This window comes from Elephas maximus, chromosome 4, assembly GCF_024166365.1.
Source record: "Elephas maximus indicus isolate mEleMax1 chromosome 4, mEleMax1 primary haplotype, whole genome shotgun sequence".
In the NCBI taxonomy this organism is placed as follows: domain Eukaryota; kingdom Metazoa; phylum Chordata; class Mammalia; order Proboscidea; family Elephantidae; genus Elephas; species Elephas maximus.
In genome coordinates, this window is record NC_064822.1 from 79,549,116 (window position 1) to 79,569,886 (window position 20,771).

The window sequence follows — 20,771 nt, forward strand, 5'->3', positions numbered from 1 at the left end:
GAGGCAATTCTACTCTGTCCTATAGGGTTACGATGAGTCAAGATCCTATAGTGTCTCCAAGTTGTCAATGTTAACATTTGCAGTGTTTACGCGGAACGTGAAACTAGTATATAATAAGTGGCTAATAAATATTAGTTGTAAGAATGTATACACGAGTGAGTGGGTGAGTACAGGAATGAATAATTTGTACAAATGAGATGTGTTAGTAGAGAATTTGGGCTAACTAGCGTATGATATACTACATATTTTGAGATAATGCTGTAGCCAACACTTTAAAATATGTTAAATTCATAGGATTTGCAAAGGACTTTCTGAGAAATGAAACTTTTCCTATTTATTAAATTTATTCTTATTCCACAATCTTGAAGGAGTTGGAGACTGAAAGTGGAAAGTGAATTTTGGAGAAATAAATCCATCACATTAACTACAGCCATGAATTCCATGATGACAAATCAAATCCCATGTCTTCCCCCCGCCCCCGCCCCTTACCAATATGCTTCAGCATCAAAAACCTGATATTTGGATTGAATTCAATTATTTTTTACTGTTAAAAGTGGTGCAGGAGGAAAAGCATGTATGATTTGCAGTTAACACACCTACATTTCAATTTCTGTTTAGCTGTTGGTTAGTTATGTGACTATTTTACCTCTGTTAACTCATTTCCATTTCCACAAGATAGGGATCACATGCCTCTACTTTTTTTTTTTCTTTTTTTAATGAGAGGGAATAAGGTATAAGAAAAGTATTTGTAAAACTGTTTAAAATTTTTTCAAAATGCGTTCCATGGAACAGTGCTAATCTCTCTTGAAACAAAAGGATTCGATGATCAAATACTTTTGGAATCGTTAAAGTTCCTTTGCTTTAAGACTTCTTTAAAGTTTTAACATGCTAAAATGCATTGGGAATATCTGTGGATAAATAATATTATGCAGAATTTTTCAAGCTTATTTTGCTTTATTGCTATTTTTTCATAGACTATCTCACAGGAAAACACTGAATAAAGCAGGAGACTGATGTGATTGCATCGGTAGTAGTAGTATTGCTGAAAGCGTAAACGCGCAATAGAAGTTACCAAAAAACCCATGGAATCAAGATTGGCAAGATGTATTAAGTAAAAATTATAGAAGTTATTATATTTGTAGGATCAGTGGCAGCATATGTATTTAGGATAATGCTTGTTATTATGGTAACAGAGAGAAATAGAACTATGGAAACATTTTAAACCAGAGTGTGGGAACATCATTGCTGTCTTTATCAGAAATAGATATAGAACTTATAATAGAGACGTGGGATTTTGAAATCTAAAATAGTGCTTATCAAATTTATACTGACATCAACATTGGAATCTAGGAATCAAGATCAGGAATTTATTCTCTGCCAAGTAGATGGAATTTAGTTTGTTATCAACCAAGGAGAAAGGGAAAAAATATCTTCATTTCTGTCATTCAATGCCTTACTGTTTTCAGACCCTCTCAGTGCTTTCTAAGGTTGTTCCTGGGTGGCACAAATGATTCATTGCTTGACTACTAGCCAGAAGGTTGGTGGTTCAAACTTTCTCAGTGGTGCCTGAGAAGACAGGCCTGTGATCTGCTTCCAAACGGTCACCAGCTTGAAAACCCTTTGGAGTAGTTCTACTCTACACACATGGGGTTGCTATGAGTCAGGGTTGACTTAATGGCAACTAACAACAACAACAATTTCTAAGGAGGGTAGATTCTAAGGAGTGCTTTCGTCTGCTAACTTGTCTCAAGACCAAGATAGAGAGCATAAGAGAAAGCTAAATTATTCTGGAAAAGTCGAGGAGATTTAGATCCTAGGAAAGATCCTTGAGAGAGGAATGGCTGGGGCCAAGAAGCTGAAAAAAGACCTGCTTCCCCCACCTCTCTGCAAGGTAAAAGGCAAGAGATGGTGACTGGCTGCAAAAATACATCAACAAATCAACAAATAAATAAATGAGAGGGAGAAAGAGAACAAGAAAGCTTTGGGAAGCCCTTGGAGCTATCTAACTGGATATTTTCACGGTCCTGTGTTATATCCTGCATGATGTAACCATATTCTTTCTCCCCATGAAATCTTCAATAAAATCAATGTCACTTGACAATGCTTTGTAGAGTGGGATTCATTATGGGGATGGGGAGATGTGAAGTGCCCAGACTTGCTTTAAGGTAGGCTGTGGGTAAAAACTGAGGCTTCTGCTCTCATCTGGTTTAGCCAAAAGAGGGTGATGTACTCTACCAGTTTCTGAATTAAGTTATAAAGGAGGATAAATTTTCTTCAGTGCCACCTGTGTTAATCTTCAAGCCCCAGTGTAGAAACCTGGAGAGTTGGGTGACTATGTGTGGGAGCTTTAGGGATTCTGTTTGCCCATTTAGCCCAGGACCCTAGACCAAATGCAGATCTCAACTGTCTTTTTTCTAAAGAACGCAATGTAGGCTTGACCTTCTTGCTCTGTTGATAAGAAGAGGTGAAGGAGAGAAATATCAAGAAATAAGAGCAGTTCCCCTAAAGGACTAGACAAGATCTTAGCTGGCCAACACTACTCACAACAGATCTTTCTGATGCAGTGAACTGTCCTCTAATAGATAGAGCAGGGACAGTAAGGAGCCCTAGGCCCATCTTCTCACATGGAATTCTTAAGAAAAAAGATAAGTAGTAAAGGGGTTAAAGAACAGAGTATGCCAAAGGAAGAATCCAAAGGGAACATACCAAGGTTAAAGAAGAACTTTCAATTTACTTATCAAATTGAAAACTCCAGGCTCATCACAGTAAATGTGGAGTTTGAAGACAAGCCCCCACTCTTATACATTTTATGACTTTATTGAAAATCGAAACATGTACATAAAAGATAAAATAAAAATTTTCAGAATGCGATCTGTGCTATGGCTAATATAAGGGTGCCTTTTTGGAGTGTACATGCTCCATAAACTCTTGTGATGTGGAATAAAATTAAGAGTTTGAGGAAAGGAAAATTCCTGGTCCATTAGTATTTCTCAAGAGAATGTACTTTGTAATTTTTAATTAATGGAGCTAATGATTAAATTTTGGAGGAATTTTATACTAAGAGAAAGGAGTAAATTATAAATGTATATACATATAATTAAAAAGATCCAATTCCTTTTTAAAATTTGAATTTAGGGACACTTTGCTGTTCCCCAGATGTACCCTTCCTGCTTCTGACTCAGGGTCTTTGCCTCATCTCTTTACTCTGCCTGGCGGGCTCTTCCCCCAGATAGCTGTATGTCTGGCTCTCTCATATCAAGAAGTTCTCTGATAAAATACCGCTTTATCAGAAAGCATTTCCCCAATTTACTTACGTAAAATTAGCCCTGCTCCTAGTCCACACCCTCCGTCACCCACTCACTTTCCATCCTTTTACTCTGCTCTGAGCTTATTCTAGGTGTATTTTATGTTTACTTGCTTAACTTCTCTCTCTCTTCACTAGAATGTAAGAGCCAGGAGAACAGAGCTGCATCTTGTTTTATGCACCGATGTATAATGTATGCCCAGAACAGTGCCTGAGGAGCCCTGATGGTGCAATGGTTAAGCACTGGGCTGCTAACTGAAAGGTTGGTTGTTCAGATCTTTATGGGAGCAGATCACCAGGGGCTCCCGTAAAGAGGATAGCTTAGAAAACTCTGTGGAGCAGCTCTACTCTGTCACATGAGTCTCTATGAGTTGGAATCGACTCCATGGCACCTAACAACAATAAGATGGTGCTTAGCACATAACAACAACAACAACAACAACAAAAAACCATTGCCATCCAGTTGATTCCAACTCATAGTGACCCTATAGGTCAGAGTAAAACTGCCCCATAGAGTTTCCAAGAAGCAGCTGGTGGATTTGAACTGCCGACCTTTTGGTTAGCAGCCGTAGCACTTAACCACTAGGCCACCAGGGTTTCCAGCACATAATAAATATTTGCTTAATAAATAAATGATGAAAAAAGGGGATTTGTGTAGTATTACGTATATTATTTTTATGTGTTTTCAAAAATATGTTTTAGTAGTTTTCAAAGAGTGGAAAAGACACGAATAGTTTTCTTGAGAGAAATGTAAGGATAACGGTGGTGCCCATTACTCTCCACCGCTGCCTTTTCATGTGGAAATCCCCTTGCCTCATTATGCACTTGCAAAGGATCATGTTTTGTTTCACATCTCGATCCTGCAGCTATTAACCCTTCAGCCTTAGCTATGGTGATGTTTTTTTCTCCTGAGGAGTCCCTAAAAAGGCATTCATTTTTATACAAATGAGAAAACAATAGGAGAAAACAGTACTAGGAAAAATATATAAACATTAAAGGCAAATGTTTTACCTACGAAATATACTTTCAATTATCTTCATTTCTCATGTTGTGATTAAAAATATCTCTGCTTGGATAGAACCTTTTTGTTTCCAGGCTGACTTCTCCTTTGCTTCTCCTGTGAACTTTTTAAATTCTGTGTTTGGCAGCAGCCTTGTTTTCCTTGGAACCAAGTACTGTGTAGCATACTGTTAGCTGAAGGCTGTGATGTAGAAATTTATTATTAAATATAAAAGAGGGAAGAATTTATTCCATAAGGGTGAAAATGGCTTAGACAGTGTCAAGAAGTTAGGATTTACAAAATGCTTCATACAACAGATTGGGTTTATCTTCAAGGAAGCATACTGTGTTTCCAAGGAATGAATTCAAGGGTCTACATTTTGCCTACCCAGTTATCTCGAACTGTTAAGGGGGAATGAGTACTCTTTTTTGAGGGTCACTTCATTCAGATGGAAGTGTTTTGTTTCCCATGTGTAGGTGTGACCTTGGTGACCAATGTAACCCCAGACCTTCTGCTAAGATGCTTATAAAAATGTCATTACCCAGAGGAATAATCACAGTTAAATGGCCGAGAGGTATTTATAATAGATGGTGAGAGACAAAACTTTTTTTCCCCCTGAATTAAGTAGTCTCGTGCTTTTTTGTCAACTAGAATATTTGAATTTCTTATTTTTATTTCACATTTTCAACCTGTGTGTGTGTGTCTGTCTCTCTTTCTCAATATCACAGGCATTCCTCCTCCAAAGAAGGTGTTGTATCACGTTAATAAATTTTCTGACTCTTCTCCCAGAATTCCTTAGGTATCAGGCTGCTATTCATTTCTCTTTAAAGTTTAGGCCAGATGAATTATATTGAAAAAAGAAAAAATAATTCCACCCTAGATCTGTTTTCACTTCTACTCTTTATTGCCCATGACCCATTTATGTCTTATCTAACCCCATGATAATATCTAAGGACTTCCTTTGGTCATCTGGAATTTAACACTGTTCCTACCTGTTAGATTCAAAGAATGGTTTGACTTTCCCATTTATACAACATCAACATTGATTTTTTTCCTAATATGGAAATTCTTTGACTTCATTGTGAAAACTCTCTTCAGTGTTTAACTGATCGATATTTTTTATTTGTCCTAATATAATCATTGGTCAAGGGAGTGGGCATAGAGAACAGGGAGGTGTCTCTGAACTTCCTAAAAAGTTTAGCCAATGGTTCTGCTTTAAAACAAATGCATACCAGTGTTCTAATGCTTTAATTTAAATAGTCTGTGATATTAAATGAATATATTCAGCCACTCTATCATACTGTGGTTGGTTTTTTAAAAGCACACAGAAAACATTTTGCTTATTTTAGTTTTTGGTCCACGATCTGTGGTCGGTGCTTCTAAAACAATAAAATAAATTTTATGTGCAAATATGATAAAAAGTCATGTGCTGTTAGGCACCTCTCCTTGCTCCCACATCCTCTACCCTACCTCTCATCTAGTGCCAAGTGTACTGTCATCATGGAGGAGAGTACAGGTAGACCCAGACTATGACTTATTGGAGTTACAGGGAGCCGCACTTACATCTTATCGTTAGTAATATGTGCTGCATACAATGTTTTGCCACGTAATTTGCTGACGTTATCATCTCAGACGTTCACTCACGGATGTTCAGTGTTATAATTTGTAAAGATACTGGTTTAAAAAAAAAAGGCAGTAATAACGAAAACTAAAAAAATAAATTATTCACCTTACGTCAGAACTGACTTACAACAGGGCCATCAGAACAGAACCCTTCTGTAAGTCAGGGGCTTACCTGTATATGGTAAAGCCCTTGTAAGATTTCAAGTTCATAGAGGGGAAAAAATCCTATTGATTTCTTTTGACTCTCTTCTTATTAAATAGAGAACATTCCAGTATCTCATTGTCATATGCAGTTTGTTCCTTTTTAGATTATATTTCATACAGCATGCAGATTTCTGTAGTTTTTATTAGTTTGAAAAAAGTAGTAATAAGGTACGTTAAAAGCTATTACCACATGTTCAGTCAACTCATGCTTTTCAAATATAATAAAATGAGAATATAATAAGATTTGTATATATAACATAGTAAGATAAGATATAATAAAATTCCTCTACCTTGACTCTCTTTCATTAGCTTATTGTATAAGACTAAGAAATAATTCTCTCAGAATACATCAACCCATTCGGCCAATTGAAAACGTTGAGTTTAGAGAGTGAATTTTTTAGAGATTTATAAATCCTGGTTTGTTAATTACCAAACCGATCTTCTGTAATTAGTTATGATCCAAATGAGTTTACATTTTGATTGTTATTGCTCTTTACTAAATTCATCATCTTTAAGTAGTTAATGGCAGAGGACAGTGAATTCTGTGCTCTTCTGATTTTAGTTCTAGTCATGGAGGAATGTTACCTCTGGACTTACTATCTGCCATCCTCAAATATCCTCTCAATCAAATTGGATTATAATTTGTGTTTTTGAAATTTATTCACGTCTCTTTTCTCTGATACTCATGCATAATAGAATTTAGCCAGTTATCTTGTTAATTTAATTTAATTAGAAAAGCGGATAATAGCCATAGCTGTCAGCTTTTTATAAAAGTATTTTTTTCAGAATTCCTTAGGTATCATTCTGCTATTCATTTCTAGTCTAAATAAAGTGAGAGAGAAGCCGTTTGCTTAAAAATAATTTTTCTCTAACAAACAGTATCATACTCGAGTTTGTCATCTCTTTGAAGTTGCCAAAATCAAGTATCTTTAGTCTTCCTATTACAAGTCCATGGGCAGTGCAAATGGTTAAGCACTCGGCTGCTAACCAAAAGGGTGATTGGTTTGAACCTACCCGGAAGCATCTTGTAAGAAAGGATTGCCGATTTGCTTCTGAAAGATCATAGCCGTGAAACCCTATGGAGTGTGGTTCTACTCTGAAACACACGTGTTCACCGTGACTCAGAATCAACACAATAGCAACTAGTTTGGTTTCGGTTAGTGTTCTTACTGTGATGGAAGATAGTTTCAAGACCCCAATAAGGCAGATGGTTGAAATTTGTCAAGAACTGTTTCTGAAAATTCAGGTTAACTAATTAAATATTCTTGATATGTTTCTAAATTATGCTATTTATTTCATTAGTTAATTGGTATTTGTGAACCTCACTATAATGAACTTTAAATTGGTAGTAAAGAATATTTGCTACCAGATGTAATGCCAATAAATCCAGAAATTAAAAAAAATAATAATATAAAGCATTAAAAAAAAATTCAACTATGTAACCATTCAATATGTAATGATTTTCTGGGCTAATAGTGTGCTAGCCAAACTATAATTAATCATTGCAATAATCTCAAGGCTAATGCTATGCAATGATTATGTCTTTAAAATATAAATAGCTTAAAATCACTTTGTAATACCTTTCACTTATTATTCCATGAGCATTTCTTATGTAATTAAAAAAAAAAAAGGACCTTAAAAGTTGGATTTTAATAGGTATATAGTATTCTTTCTATACTGTCATTTATTGGATAGTTATCCCTTCGTTGGATAACACAGTGATTCACACATTGTAATTGCTGTATTTTTATATGTTGATTCAAAGAGTATGAAATTTTAAGAGTATTTGATATGTATTAAAATGGGTATTTTATAAACCAATATATAATGTATGTAGTGTGTGTGTCAATAGAAGCCCCGGTGGCACAGTGGTTAAGTGCTCAGCTGCTAACCAAAAGGTCAGAGGTTAGACTATTTGAACCCACCAGCAGCCCCACAGGAGAAAAGACCTATCTGTTCCTGTAAAGCCTAGGAAACCCTATGGGGCAATTCTACTCTGTCCTATGGGGTCTCTATGAGTTGGAATCAATGGCACATAACAACACGTGTAAATATGTGTGTGTAAATACATATTACATACTTGCAATACATATGCTAACTTATGCCTTTAGATCCTTACCAAATATTCAGCATTATCAATTTACTAATTTGATAGGGAAGAGTAGAATCTTGTTATTGTTTATACTAAATTTCTTTCACTTTCAAAAACGAACAAAAAACCAAAAAAACCTGTTGCCATCGAGTCGATTGTGACTCATAGTGACCCTATAGGGCAGAGAAGAACTGCCCCATAGGGTTTCCAAGGAGCAGCTGGTGGATTTGAGCTGCTGACCTTTTTTGTTAGCAGCTGAGCACTTAACCACTGCACCACCAGGGCCCCTACATTTTCAAGGAAGTTAAATTTCTTTCTTCTGTAAATTATTCTTATCCTTTCCTATATTTTCCCCAACTTCCTACTAGGATTATAGTTTTTTTTTTTTTTTTTTTTGTAATTTGTCATTGTTTTTAGTGTACTGAGGATATTATTTATCCTTTACCTGTACGAGGGTGGGCAGGGGAGGGTGGTTGCCATGAGTCAGAATCAACTAGAAGGTAACTAACAACAACAACAACCATTTACTGCAGATATTTTGCCAGCGTGACATTTGTGCATATATTCTAAGTTTTTATGTAGCCAGATCAATTGATCTTTCCTTCTGTGATATTATTCTTTCAAGTTGGAAAATCTGTATTCCAAGATAGGTTCAATATTTAATTTTATTTCATTTTATACTTATGCTTTTATTTTTTAAATTTAAGTCTTTCAAATATATCTAGAGTTTATATTAATGTATTTTATTATGTTATAATATTCGGATCTATTTTTCAGAATTAATTTCTTGTTTTCATTTTTTGAATAATTCACCAAATACCCCTTGATTTTTCATATTTTCTTTTCCAGTTTTGTTGCTACACGTATTTGAGTTTTTTTCTCAAAATTGTCTACTATGTTTCATCAATTTATATTTTGATTCTTAACCCATTATCACATAATTAAGGTTATAAAAGTTATGTATTTTTTTAATAACTCTTGGGGCATTTTCATTCCTATTAACATTTCCAGCAGATTTTCATGTGTTTATTCTCTCCAATGAAATTTAGGTTCTTCTTTTTTTTTTTCAATTTCCTACGAAAAATGCTATTAACTTTTGATAACAATCGAGTTAAATCTGTAAGATATTTTAGGGAAAATCTAACCCTTAAAGGTTTTATAAAATTTAGTATGTCCATCAATGAAATTATACCATACTTTGTATGTGGTTATCACACATTTCTTGATTATACTATTCAAAGTTTTATTATCTTTTTGTTTGTTTTATTGTGAACTTTTTTTTTTATTATCTATTAAGGAGTTACTGCTGTATGTAGAAAAGCTAGTAATTTATATAAATATGTTGGGTAGTCCACCATGTTGGTGTGCTAGTTTAGTAATTATAAAAAGTTCTTCAGTTGGTATTCATGAATAGTGAGTGTCTAGATAGATGAATGGAGTCTCTCTCCTCTCATTTGATATGTTGTATTTCCTTAAAATCTTTTTGGTTAAGTGTATTTTTTCAATAAATATATATTAGACTTCCTGAGCAGTCTCTGTTTTATGTAAATCTATATTTTGTGACTTTGAGGACATATTTCATATTAAATAATTTCACTCCTTAGAACTCTTATAATTTTTGTGATATTATCTGTACGGAACTTAAAAATATTAAAATGTTTTGGCCTTCCCATTATTGCCATGACAGTAGATTAAGCTGCACTAGTGGATTACTTCAGCATATTTTTCTAATAAAGTAGAGGCTTAATGATATGCAAATAAAGCTTTACGCAGTTTAGCATCTGTGTAGGATGTTCCTGACAAAGAACAACAAAACTGTACCTTATCAAATGCCTTTTAATGTGCAATAGTGTTAAAAAAAAAAAAAAAAATTTTTTTTTTTTCATGTTAAAGCACTCTCTAAAACAACTAGATGTTGCAATGTTAGCTAAACCAGTAGTTTATTACTTCAGGTAAGTAATTTACTCCTGATGGTTTTTCAAGTCCTTACTATTAAAATACGGATTTCAAAAGCCTAGTTATTCCTTAAAAGAAAGAGTAAGAACATTTGCCATGCAAAATAAGTGCCATTTAATTTACTGTAATTATTACATTATCTTTACAGCTCATGGGGCATTCGGAATGGGACCATAAGCGAGGGCAAAGAGGATCCCAGGTAAGTTTCTTTTCCTTTTCTTTGACTGATTTTGTTTCTTAACACTTTGAATGAGCCATGGGTTTTCTAAAACTCAAGAAATAATAATAAGTAGAGAGAGGAACAGACAAAATAATCATGCCATTTGTTTTTATTTAGGTTAGCTGTAATTAAAGTCTGGATTTCAAACCCCAAAGGCAGATGCCAGTGTATTCGTCCTAAGAGCTTTCTGGTATCCCAGATTGGTTGTGTTTATATGAATGTCGATTTTATATTCATCTTGTCTCTGCGGAATACATTTTGATCAACAGCCCACTTTCTTGATTTTATTCACTTCCTTTGATAATTTCTCTACGTATTTTGTTCTTTTCTCTGTCTTCCTGTTTTTGGTTAAATATTTTGAAATATAATCAGACAAAACCCTGAACTAATTAGAGTTTTGTCTCTAAATAACTGTCTTAGTCTTAGGGAAATAGAAAGATGAAAGGACCTATTATTTTTGAAAAGAAACAAATTTGAAACCTTCCTATATTTACCAGACTGTTTTCATTGTCTGACTTTATGTCTTAGGCAAGGAGAAAAGCTTCCATGACGCATTTATGCTTTTTAATGACCTAATTAGACAATGTGGATTTGTTTTGCTTCCATAATTGCTTTGCCTGACGGAGTAAAGGCTGAGTTTTAAATTAAGAAAATTATCTCTTCTCCTAGGGTATTCTGTGAAGAAACATAAAAATAATTTATCTCATAACAGCCTAAGTTTACCTGACTGTAAACAGGTCAAATAAAAATTAGACAGTGCAACATCTTTACCTCTGTTGCTCTCATTTTATATTTGGCACTAAAGAGGACTGTTAAAAGAAATAGAGTTTGATGTTCAATACTGTATATGAAAGTTTATTATGAAGTGTATGCTTCTCCCAAGTGTTTTACAAATCTTACGTGTACTTGTGTTGTTATTAAGTTTGCATGGGTAGCTGAATTTAATTTAGGTCCCTGGGAAAACAAAACCAAGTGAATGAGTTATTTTTAATTAAGATTTTAATAGCTAAGATTTTATTTTTGTCCATTATCAATTTGATTAGTAAATTGATACTTAGCCATGTTGCCGTCAAGTCGATTCTGACTCATAGCGACCCTATAGGACAGAGTAGAGCTGCCACTTAGGGTTTCCAAGGCTGTAATCTTTACAGACATCTTACTCCCAAGGAGTGGCTAGTTGGTTTGAACCACTGACCTTTCAGTTAGCAGCTGAGCACTTAACCATTGTGCTACCGTATAAACCAATCCAACTAAATTACTATTATTCAGAATTTATACCTTGCCTTCTTTCTATTACTCTCAGTTCTACTTCCCCTTTTTCTCTGCCAACTCCTTCTGCACACAGTGTAATATTTTAAATCAGAATTTGAATGCTTTTATGCTGCTAGGTACGTATCAAGTGTGAACTTAATGTACAGTAGATGCTTTGTGATTCTAAACTAACAAAAGTACAGATGAGCACAAGTAAGGAACAACAGAATTCCATGGATTCTGATTATTGCCACCAAAGACACTTTGATACCTAAAACATGCCAAGTAAAATGTTGAGGACGGGCCGCTTTAGAGTAATGTAATGCTGCGTTAAAAAAAAAAAAAAAAAAAAAGTTGAAAATATATATTGTTTATTCACCAAGTATCTTTTATCTTCAGTTTTGGTTTAGACACCCTGTCAATAAAACAAATCTCGCAAAAATTCACCATTGCTTGTGATCATTATAATCATGAAAAACACGGAACAAATATGAAAGATATTCCAGATATTGCACATAGTTAGAAAACTTCAGAATTCCACATACACACACAAAAAATTTCAGAAATAAAATTTGATTGTATTTGAAAACCTAAAGTGGTTCTCAGAAGCAAAGGAATTAGAACATCCTTGCTTGAATTACCATTAAAAGCATCGCGGCCTTGGATCTCCCAACTAGGAGGATAACTATTCCAAATGTAGTATAAATTTAACCCACTTAATTTCCTCAACTCAGATAAAATTATTAAGGTAAAAAGCAGACCACATACACATGCAAAGCGATACTCAACAGCAACAAAAAACATGATTCTCTGGAAATTCCAGCTAGAAAAATTAAGCATTAAGTTATGACCTCTTATCTAATGGAGCCCTGGTGGTGCAGTGGTTAAACTCTTGGCTGCTACCCAAAAGATCGAGGGTTCGAATCTGCCAGCTGCAGCACGGGAAAAAGATGCAGCAGTCTGCTTGCATAAAGACTGCAGCCTTGGAAACCCTGTGGGGCAGTTCTACTCTGTCCTATAGGGTCGCTACAAATTGGAATCGGCTAGAAGGTAATGGGTTTCTTTGTGTTTATCTAAAAAAAAAAAAAAAAGGCAGGATATTTATGTTTTAAATAATTGATCCCTTCTTATATTGCCCTCATTTCCTTGAATAATGTGTCTAAAGCCTTTCAGCATTTCAAAGGGAATTTCAGACAGGCTGTTTGAGCACAGATCTCTTAATATTTTATTAATATACTCCAAGGTCTCACTTAAATCCCATCCCAGTTTAGTTTAATTTAGGACAGATTTTTAAGCACTGACTCTGTGTAGAACACTGTTATAGTTCTTATATGGAAGAAAGACTAAATGACAAGATCACAGCTTTCTAAAGGCTCATTTTAGTTTAATTTAGGACAGATTTTTAAGCACTGACCCTGTGTAGAACACTGTTATAGTTCTTATATGGAAGAAAGACTAAATGACAAGATCACAGCTTTCTAAAGGCTCATTAATTATGGTTGGAAACAGAGACAGACAGTTATATGCAATATTAAATATATACACAAAGTCTTATAAGAGTTCAGGTGAAAGAGAGTATTTATTCCTCCCTTGCAGAACTAGAAAACACTTCTTAGAGGTGGTGATGTCTGAGAAGAGCCTTCAAGAATGATTAAGGTTTCAAAAGTACAAATAGAGGGAAAAGTGGATGGAAAAGGTTGAGTAAAAGCCTAAACTGGAATGAGTGTGGGACAGGTTTGGATGTGTGCGAATTTTCTTTATAACTGCTATATTAACACTTATTCCACAGAAAATGTTGCAGGGGCTTCTGTGAAGGAAGAATCCAGAGAATGCCATGAATAATTGAGTAATAAAAGAGAGGAAGTAAAGAGAGTCAGAAGTTTCAAACTGAGTACTTGAAGGATTAGTGCCATTAAAACAGAGCAGTTTAGAGGGAAGATGATGAGTTCCGTTCTAGCAATGTTAAGTGAGAAGTGATGATAACAGTTCCAAAACGGAATTTCAGGCAAATGCTTGTGATATTTGTGTGGTGTGCTGTAGCCAGAGCAGAGTAGAATATGTCAATTTGGATGTCACCTTGAGGTGACACAAGACATGGTATTTTTGATTACCTCACATGCATGCAAAAGCTGGACAATGAACAAGGAAGACTGAAGAAGAATTGATGCCTTTGAATTATGGTGTTGGCAGAGAATATCGAATATACCATAGAATGCCAGAAATACAAACAAGTCTGTCTTGGAAGAAATACAGGCAGAGTGTTCTTTGTAAGCGAGGATGGCGAGACTTTGTCTCTTGTATTTTGGAGAGATCAGTCCCTGGGGAAAGACATCATACTTGGTAAAGTAGAGGGTCAGTGAAAAAGAGCAAGACCCTCAAGGAGGTGGATTGACACAGTGGCTACAACAATAAACTCCAACATAACAATGATTGTGGGGATGGCCACGACCAGGCAGTGTTTCGTTCTGTTGTACATAGTTTCGCTAGGAGTCAGAATGGACTTGATGACACCTAACAAAACAATTACAGATATGATTATTGAACTATATCAGAAGATAGACTCTCCAGAGAGGAATAGTAAAAGAAAAAAAAAAGGAGAGAAGAAAGGCTAATTCTTGGAGAATACTCACAGAAAGAGCTAGAAGGAGCCTGGAGAGAGAGAGTTAATATATACTAGTGAGACCAATTGGAGGAGAGAGGCTTCGAATCAAAAGTAGTGTACTATAAAGTTATACTAAGGAGAGGGCTGAGACCAAAGTTTAAGGAAAGAAAAAAAAAGTAGAAAATGCCTTTGAATTTAAAATTATAAGGAGGACATTAGTGAGCTTTGAGAGTACAGTTTTGATAGCTAGGGAAGTCGTGGAAGGCAAATACAGGAATTAAGAATTAATGTAAGATACTAAATAGAGTTCTCTTGGAGGAGTTTTGTTTTTTTCAAAAAGTTTAAGATTGAAGAAAAGATTGGCAGTAGAAGTGAGTGAAATTTCTTTTTATGTTAAAGTGAGATGCATGTCTTAATGCCAGAGGAAAAGGATCAGTGTAGGGAAGAAGACGTTGAAAATTCCTAAGAGATGGTTGATTGAGGACTGAGACAATAATGTGGTTCAAGGATAGGGAATCCTCATTCTTCCAAAGTAGCCCCTTTTTCACCTGTTTGTGTGTTTTCTTTTCACTGTACCCATCCCCCACTGCTGTTCATCCCAGTTCAGAAAAACTGGCCTTGTGCTAAAACAAAACCAGTGTAGGTGATTTTTCAAAAACAGATTGCCAGTCCTTTCTTTTGTGGAACCTCGGGTGGACTGGAACTCCAGCTGTTCAGTTAGTAGCTGAGCACAGTAACCATTTGCACCACGCAGGGAATCCATTCTGAAACAGACTCCAACAAAAAGGAGAGATGAAGAAGCTTTGGGAAGAAAGTGGAGATACTGCTGTGGGAACAAGAAAGAAGAAAGAAATAGAGACAGATATTTCAAAGAAATACTGTGAACCTCAGGGCTTCAACTTTTTTAGGAGAGAAAGGATGTATAAATTTGGGGATATAAAAGTAGAAAATTTTGAACGATGGAAAAGATAATGGATAAAAACGTTTTTGTTTTTAAGTATCCAAAAAAGGGGACTGCCTTGATGTCTGAGCAACAAGAAATGTCTAGTAAAAAGCAGAGAGCCGTCACAGATGTTGAGTGAGCAGCCTCCAAGACAAAATTTAACCTATTTTGCTTTGATTCAAAAGACACAAATATATGTCAGGCACTTTTTAGCCTTTGAAGAGTCAAACATGAATGAAACAAACCTAGCCTTCAAGTAGCTTATAGTTTTGTGTAAAGACAGCCTTAGGTTAGAGGATCAAAAAAAAAAAAAAAAAAAAAGGAAGCAAGTATTGAGGGTGTTAATCATTACCAGAAGACAGTTAAGCTCCTCTAGGCTTTCCCCCTAGGTACTTAATAAATATGGGCTTTTCTCAGATTTGCGTTAGTCCTCCAAAGCTATATCGGATGTGCATTATCACAGATAACAAGGTGCATATTTCACATCAAATACTTGTATAGAGAAATGCATGTCATGCTTCAGTTATATCATCCCAACTCTTAATTGCATAAGACTTTTTAGGCTAAGCAAGAATTTCATTTAGATTGGTTTATTCTACTCTATTCTCAACAGTTCTCTTACATAACTTGTCATTTCAGTCACAACTTCCTAGCTGATTTTTCTTCTTTTTTTTTTTTAAGTGTATACTCTCAAAGAGTAGATCATCCAAATATAGGAAAGATGCTAAATGATAAAAAAAAAAAAAAAAACTTCCAGCAGCACACAGAGCTTTTTATCTGGCAGCGTTCCCAGTAATACCAAATGAAGTCCAGGATAATATTCTCAGAAGGCAATTTGTCTTTTTTTTTCCTTTAAATTCTTGGAGGAAAGTTTTCCAATGAGAAGTTAAGAGAGGCATTAGAAAGCTGTTCTCTTTTGAAACGTTTAAAAGTGGTAGGAGGGGATTCCAGGGAGTAGGTTTACTTATTGTTTAGATGAATGTCCTGCAGGGAAAAAAAAAAAATTCACTGTTGAGTTTATGAACTTCCTAACATGTTAATGTACTAGGAACCAGTAGTCCTTTTTTTTAACCAATAGTTAGAGACTTAAGACTATTTACCAAAGGAACGACTTTTTGTGTAATCCATCTAGTCCTCAAATGATTAATGCTTTTCTTTAGAGAAGGAAATTCTGGTGTGTATATCCCTAAATAATTGATGTGTATGCAAAAGAAAGTTCTGAATATTCGGGGGGAAAAAAGAGTTAAAAATGCACTAGACAATCTGTGCTTAAAAATGACCTGTGACCTATTTGGTACCAGGCCTTTAGTTATCCACCAAGTACTGGAGGTTTCAAACTGTAAAACATATAGAATAACAATTATCTACTTAGATCAGTTAGCTTTGTGGCACTATTTGAAATCTCAAAGATGAATTTATATGGGAAGTCATTTCATTATCTTGTCTACTTGGGTATTAATGCAATTATTTAAAAAACCCAGTGCTATCGAGTCAATTCTGACTCATAGAGACCCTATAGGACAGAGTAGAACTGCCCCATAGGGTTTCCAAGGAGCACCTGGTGGATTCGAACTGCTGACCTTTTGGTTAGCAGCCATAGCACTTAACACCACTAGGGTTTCCAAAGGTCTGTTAATAATACCTACTGAGGTTCACTAACCCAAGCATTTGCTAGTTGTCTAACTTGGTGTCAGGTAAATTCTTTTCTGGGTTAAATAACTTATTTTTTGATAAGAGAGTGTGTGAAGAATAATTTAAATGCCTTCCAGACTTACTTGGAATAATGCAGATAAATTTACTAAAATGAACTCAATTTAATATATTTTAGAAAGACAACTAGCCATATTTCCCAGGAATTTATGCCAAAGGATTAATTTGAAGGGATTGGGGACCCATTATTACATCTTCCAAAATGTCTGACGTATTACCGGTGAATAATGTATGCCCTGCATGGAGCTGCTAGTGTTACTTTTTCTGAAAGCATAATGGCCTTTATTTGTACTTCCTTTCTAGATGTTTAACTGATCCATACATAGATCAACCTAACAACTGTTAGTACTGCTTTAGAAATTATTTCAATAATTGTTTCACTTTTTATATTTCTTCATGGAAAGCTTGTGTGTGTGTGTGTGCATGTATTGTGAAATATAAGTTTTGTTTATATGGACAGGGACCCCACACCAAATATTTGCCTGGGCTACACACATCCTAGGAGTGGCTTTGCTCATAAAGTAGTGGCAGTAAGAAACCTAAATATCATATTCATCTTGTCCCATTAGAACCTCTCTAGACGTTTTAAATTTTAACCTTTAGTCAGATCTATACTTTCAACAATCTTTTTGAACACCCTCCCTGTGGAATTGCTTTTACCTAGTTACAATTTAGTGTTATGTCTTTCATTTGCATTAAAAAACTTTACAAGAAACACATTTATAAAGTTTATCCTTGTCAGGATGTTATTCACAATGTCCACAGCATCCACAGTATCAAGAGGACTCAGAGAAATTTGTCTTTGACCATCCTCAAACAAGGGGAAGCTGTGCTTCTCTTTAGCAATGAACGCACTGGTTTATTACTTCTCCAGCATCCCTGCCCTTACCCACTAGATCCAGTAGTACAACTTCATTCCCTGGATTGTGATAATCAAAGGAGTCTCCAGACATTGCACAGTGTTCCCCCACCTGGCAGGGGGCAAGCCACTGGGATTACAGCCTAATCTCTTTGCTATACCTACTGTTGTGTGCCCTCAAGTTGATTTGGATTCATAGCAACCCTATAGGACAGACTAGAACTGCCGCATAGGGTTTCCAAGGCTGTAATCTTTACTGAAGCAACTGTCACGTCTTTCTCCTGTGGAGCCACTGGTGGGTGCTAAACACCGACGTTATGGCTAGCAGCTGAGCTCTTAACCACTGTGCCACCAGGGATCCTTTGCTATGCATTTAAAAAAAATGCATATAGAAGATAGTAAATAAGTATTTATTGATTAATTATGACACTTCATTTAGGAAAATAGGAAAATGCTTCTACAAACATTTATTCTTCCAGGCTTTTAGGTTTCATTTTTCAGCCTACCAAGTAGCAGTTGTAAAAAGTGTATTTATTTCATTGTGAGGTAGTTTACTCCCAGTAGAATCATGTCCTAGAAAATAAGAGGAAAAAAATGTGATCTTTCTACAGTTAAGTGATTCAGAGGGGCAGCCAGTGAGAGAATGTGGCTCTCTCCACACAGTGGTTGCATGGGACGTGTGTTTTTTAGTGAACTTTTGAATGACCTTGAGTATGTCACTCTTTATTAAAGGTCATGGTCTCTTTAAAAGAACATTGATGAACAGGAATCAAACAAGTCCATAAAAATCAAAGGGAACATTGCCACCAGCATTTATGCTTTCCCCCCAAACATGTTTATGGATTAGTAGACATGTTATTTAATGCTTATTGAATGACCCTCTTATCTTGGGAACTGTGGACATCACTCACATGACATGCACTGCCTTATGCTTGTTTTTGCCAAATCAGAACCTTGTAGTTCATTATATTAATCAAAACAAAGCAATGAAATAAGAGCCATTGATATAGATGTTTATTTGCAAGATCTGTAAATAGCTTAATTAAGCAATAATCAAATTTAGTAAGTTTACAGAAGCATACTTTGAGAGAAATAAAAACAATAATAATACCTATTACTTAAAGCCACAGACAGTTTCTGGCCACTTCTGCGGTGGCAGCTTTTATGATACTTCTTTTTTAGATATCTTGATATGAACATTAGGAAAACTAATTAATTAATGAAGTATTTTGCATGTATCTTCCTATAAAGTAAGTACACACCATCCTGTAAACCAGTTTTGGAACTCTGCAATTTTGTCTCCCACTTGCTAGAGTAACAGGAGAGGTGCATTCTAGTTTTGGGGTTATTAAACTTTATGGTTGATTTGCAAGCTCTGATAAAGGGAATGATTTTTAATTGCATGCTGTTCATCTGTGGCACAGAGGAAGATCTTGTTCCTCTTCAACTGTGAAAACATAGTCTAAAGGGAAAATATCGGGGTAGGTTTTTTATTTTTACTCTACTTACAGATAAAACTGATGAAACCCAATTGTGCTGAATATAATCAGATTCTTGTAGAAAACAAAAATCAAAGACTAGGCTATATTTACTAGAACAAACCATCAGCCGGAAAGGTAGGTGAGGGTGAGATGAGGTGAGGCGAGGAAGGTCATAGTGCAGTTAGACGGCTAGTCAGCTAGAAAGGATGAACGAAGGCAAAGGACTGTGGGAAATTATTTATCTTTCAAGATGAATCTGGACATCCATTTTGGTGCACTAGCAACAACAACAACAAAATAAGATGCAGGCTTATGGTACATTTTTGGTACAATTTCTAGAACTTTGGGGAGAATGAATGTTTTTATTTAGTTTCTTATTAATGCACATCCAGGTTGTATTTATAAATATTTATTTCTAATGTAGTGTTATAGTTTTATTTACAGTGCAGGATTGTTCTTTACCCTGCTCTAGAGGACAAAGTAAAAGATTGTCAAATAGTATTCCCTGCAATATTTTATGTTGCCATCAGAGATAACAATTTTTTAAGTTTCATATTGGGAAAACAATGATTGTTTAGAAATTCTGTTCTAACCATTAAGTGATTTTCCCATTTTGTACTGACTGCAGCCATCATGTAAATTTAAGTAATTCCAAGAAATTGGTGCTGATAATTGTAAAACAAAATCCTGGATTGCCATTACAGATGTTAATGAACTGAAATTATCTCAAGAGTCACAAAAATGGAGATTCTTGTCACGTCTGATTTTCTAGATCATAGATTTGATTTTTTTTTTTTTTTTTTTTTACAGTGATGCATTATGCCAGGACCAATTCCTAGAAAACTCTGAGTGTTATAGATTAAAGCTTGTTCTTATTGGAAGTCTGCAGGTTATCAAACTTGAATTAAAATAGTTTACTGGGTGAATTAATTCTGTGGTAAACAACAACAACAACAAAAAATTCTGTGGTACTATGGTTAAATACTTCTGGGGGACAGTTCACACTTGGATCTCCACAGCTATTTCCATTTTAGAATTTTGTAACCCACATTCTTTTTGCTTCATTTTAGCCTCAAGTCTACAGAAAGTTGTTTATATAGTACCACTGATACACACTTAAACATTTAATTAAAAAAAAGTTCGGAAGGAAAAAACAATCTCAGAATGAATTTTTGGATGACACAACATGGTGTAGAGATTTCAAAAGTAAACCAAGATGATCAGTCAGGAAGATGCAAAGCTTATTGGTGAGAGAGGAATGGAAAGAGGTTGTGTATCAAAGATGATTCCACAGGGACCTAAGGGGAAAGTGACTGGTAGAGAAAAGACCATTGCATGAAGCATGGTAAGGACACAGCTATTGCAGACGATTGATGCTGAGAAGGTTAGCAGTACATATGATTCTGAGAATCACGATTTGGGAATTTACCATGTCTGAAACCCAGTTTTACTATTCAGAGTCCTTACTCAAGTTTATGGTGACTTGGTGGCATAACTTGCTTCCAATTCTCTATAAGTACCTGAAA

At 35.2% G+C, this 20,771-nt stretch overlaps 1 protein-coding gene across 1 annotated transcript in view; it reads left to right on the forward strand.

Moving 5' to 3' along the window:
• Positions 1 to 20,771, forward strand: part of PDE3A (phosphodiesterase 3A) — a 357,390-nt gene that overhangs the window by 207,365 nt on the left and 129,254 nt on the right. Inside the window, exon 2 of the mRNA XM_049882596.1 lies at positions 10,328 to 10,378. Coding sequence (XP_049738553.1) covers positions 10,328 to 10,378 — 51 coding nt within the window. The remainder of the gene's footprint in view (positions 1 to 10,327; positions 10,379 to 20,771) is intronic.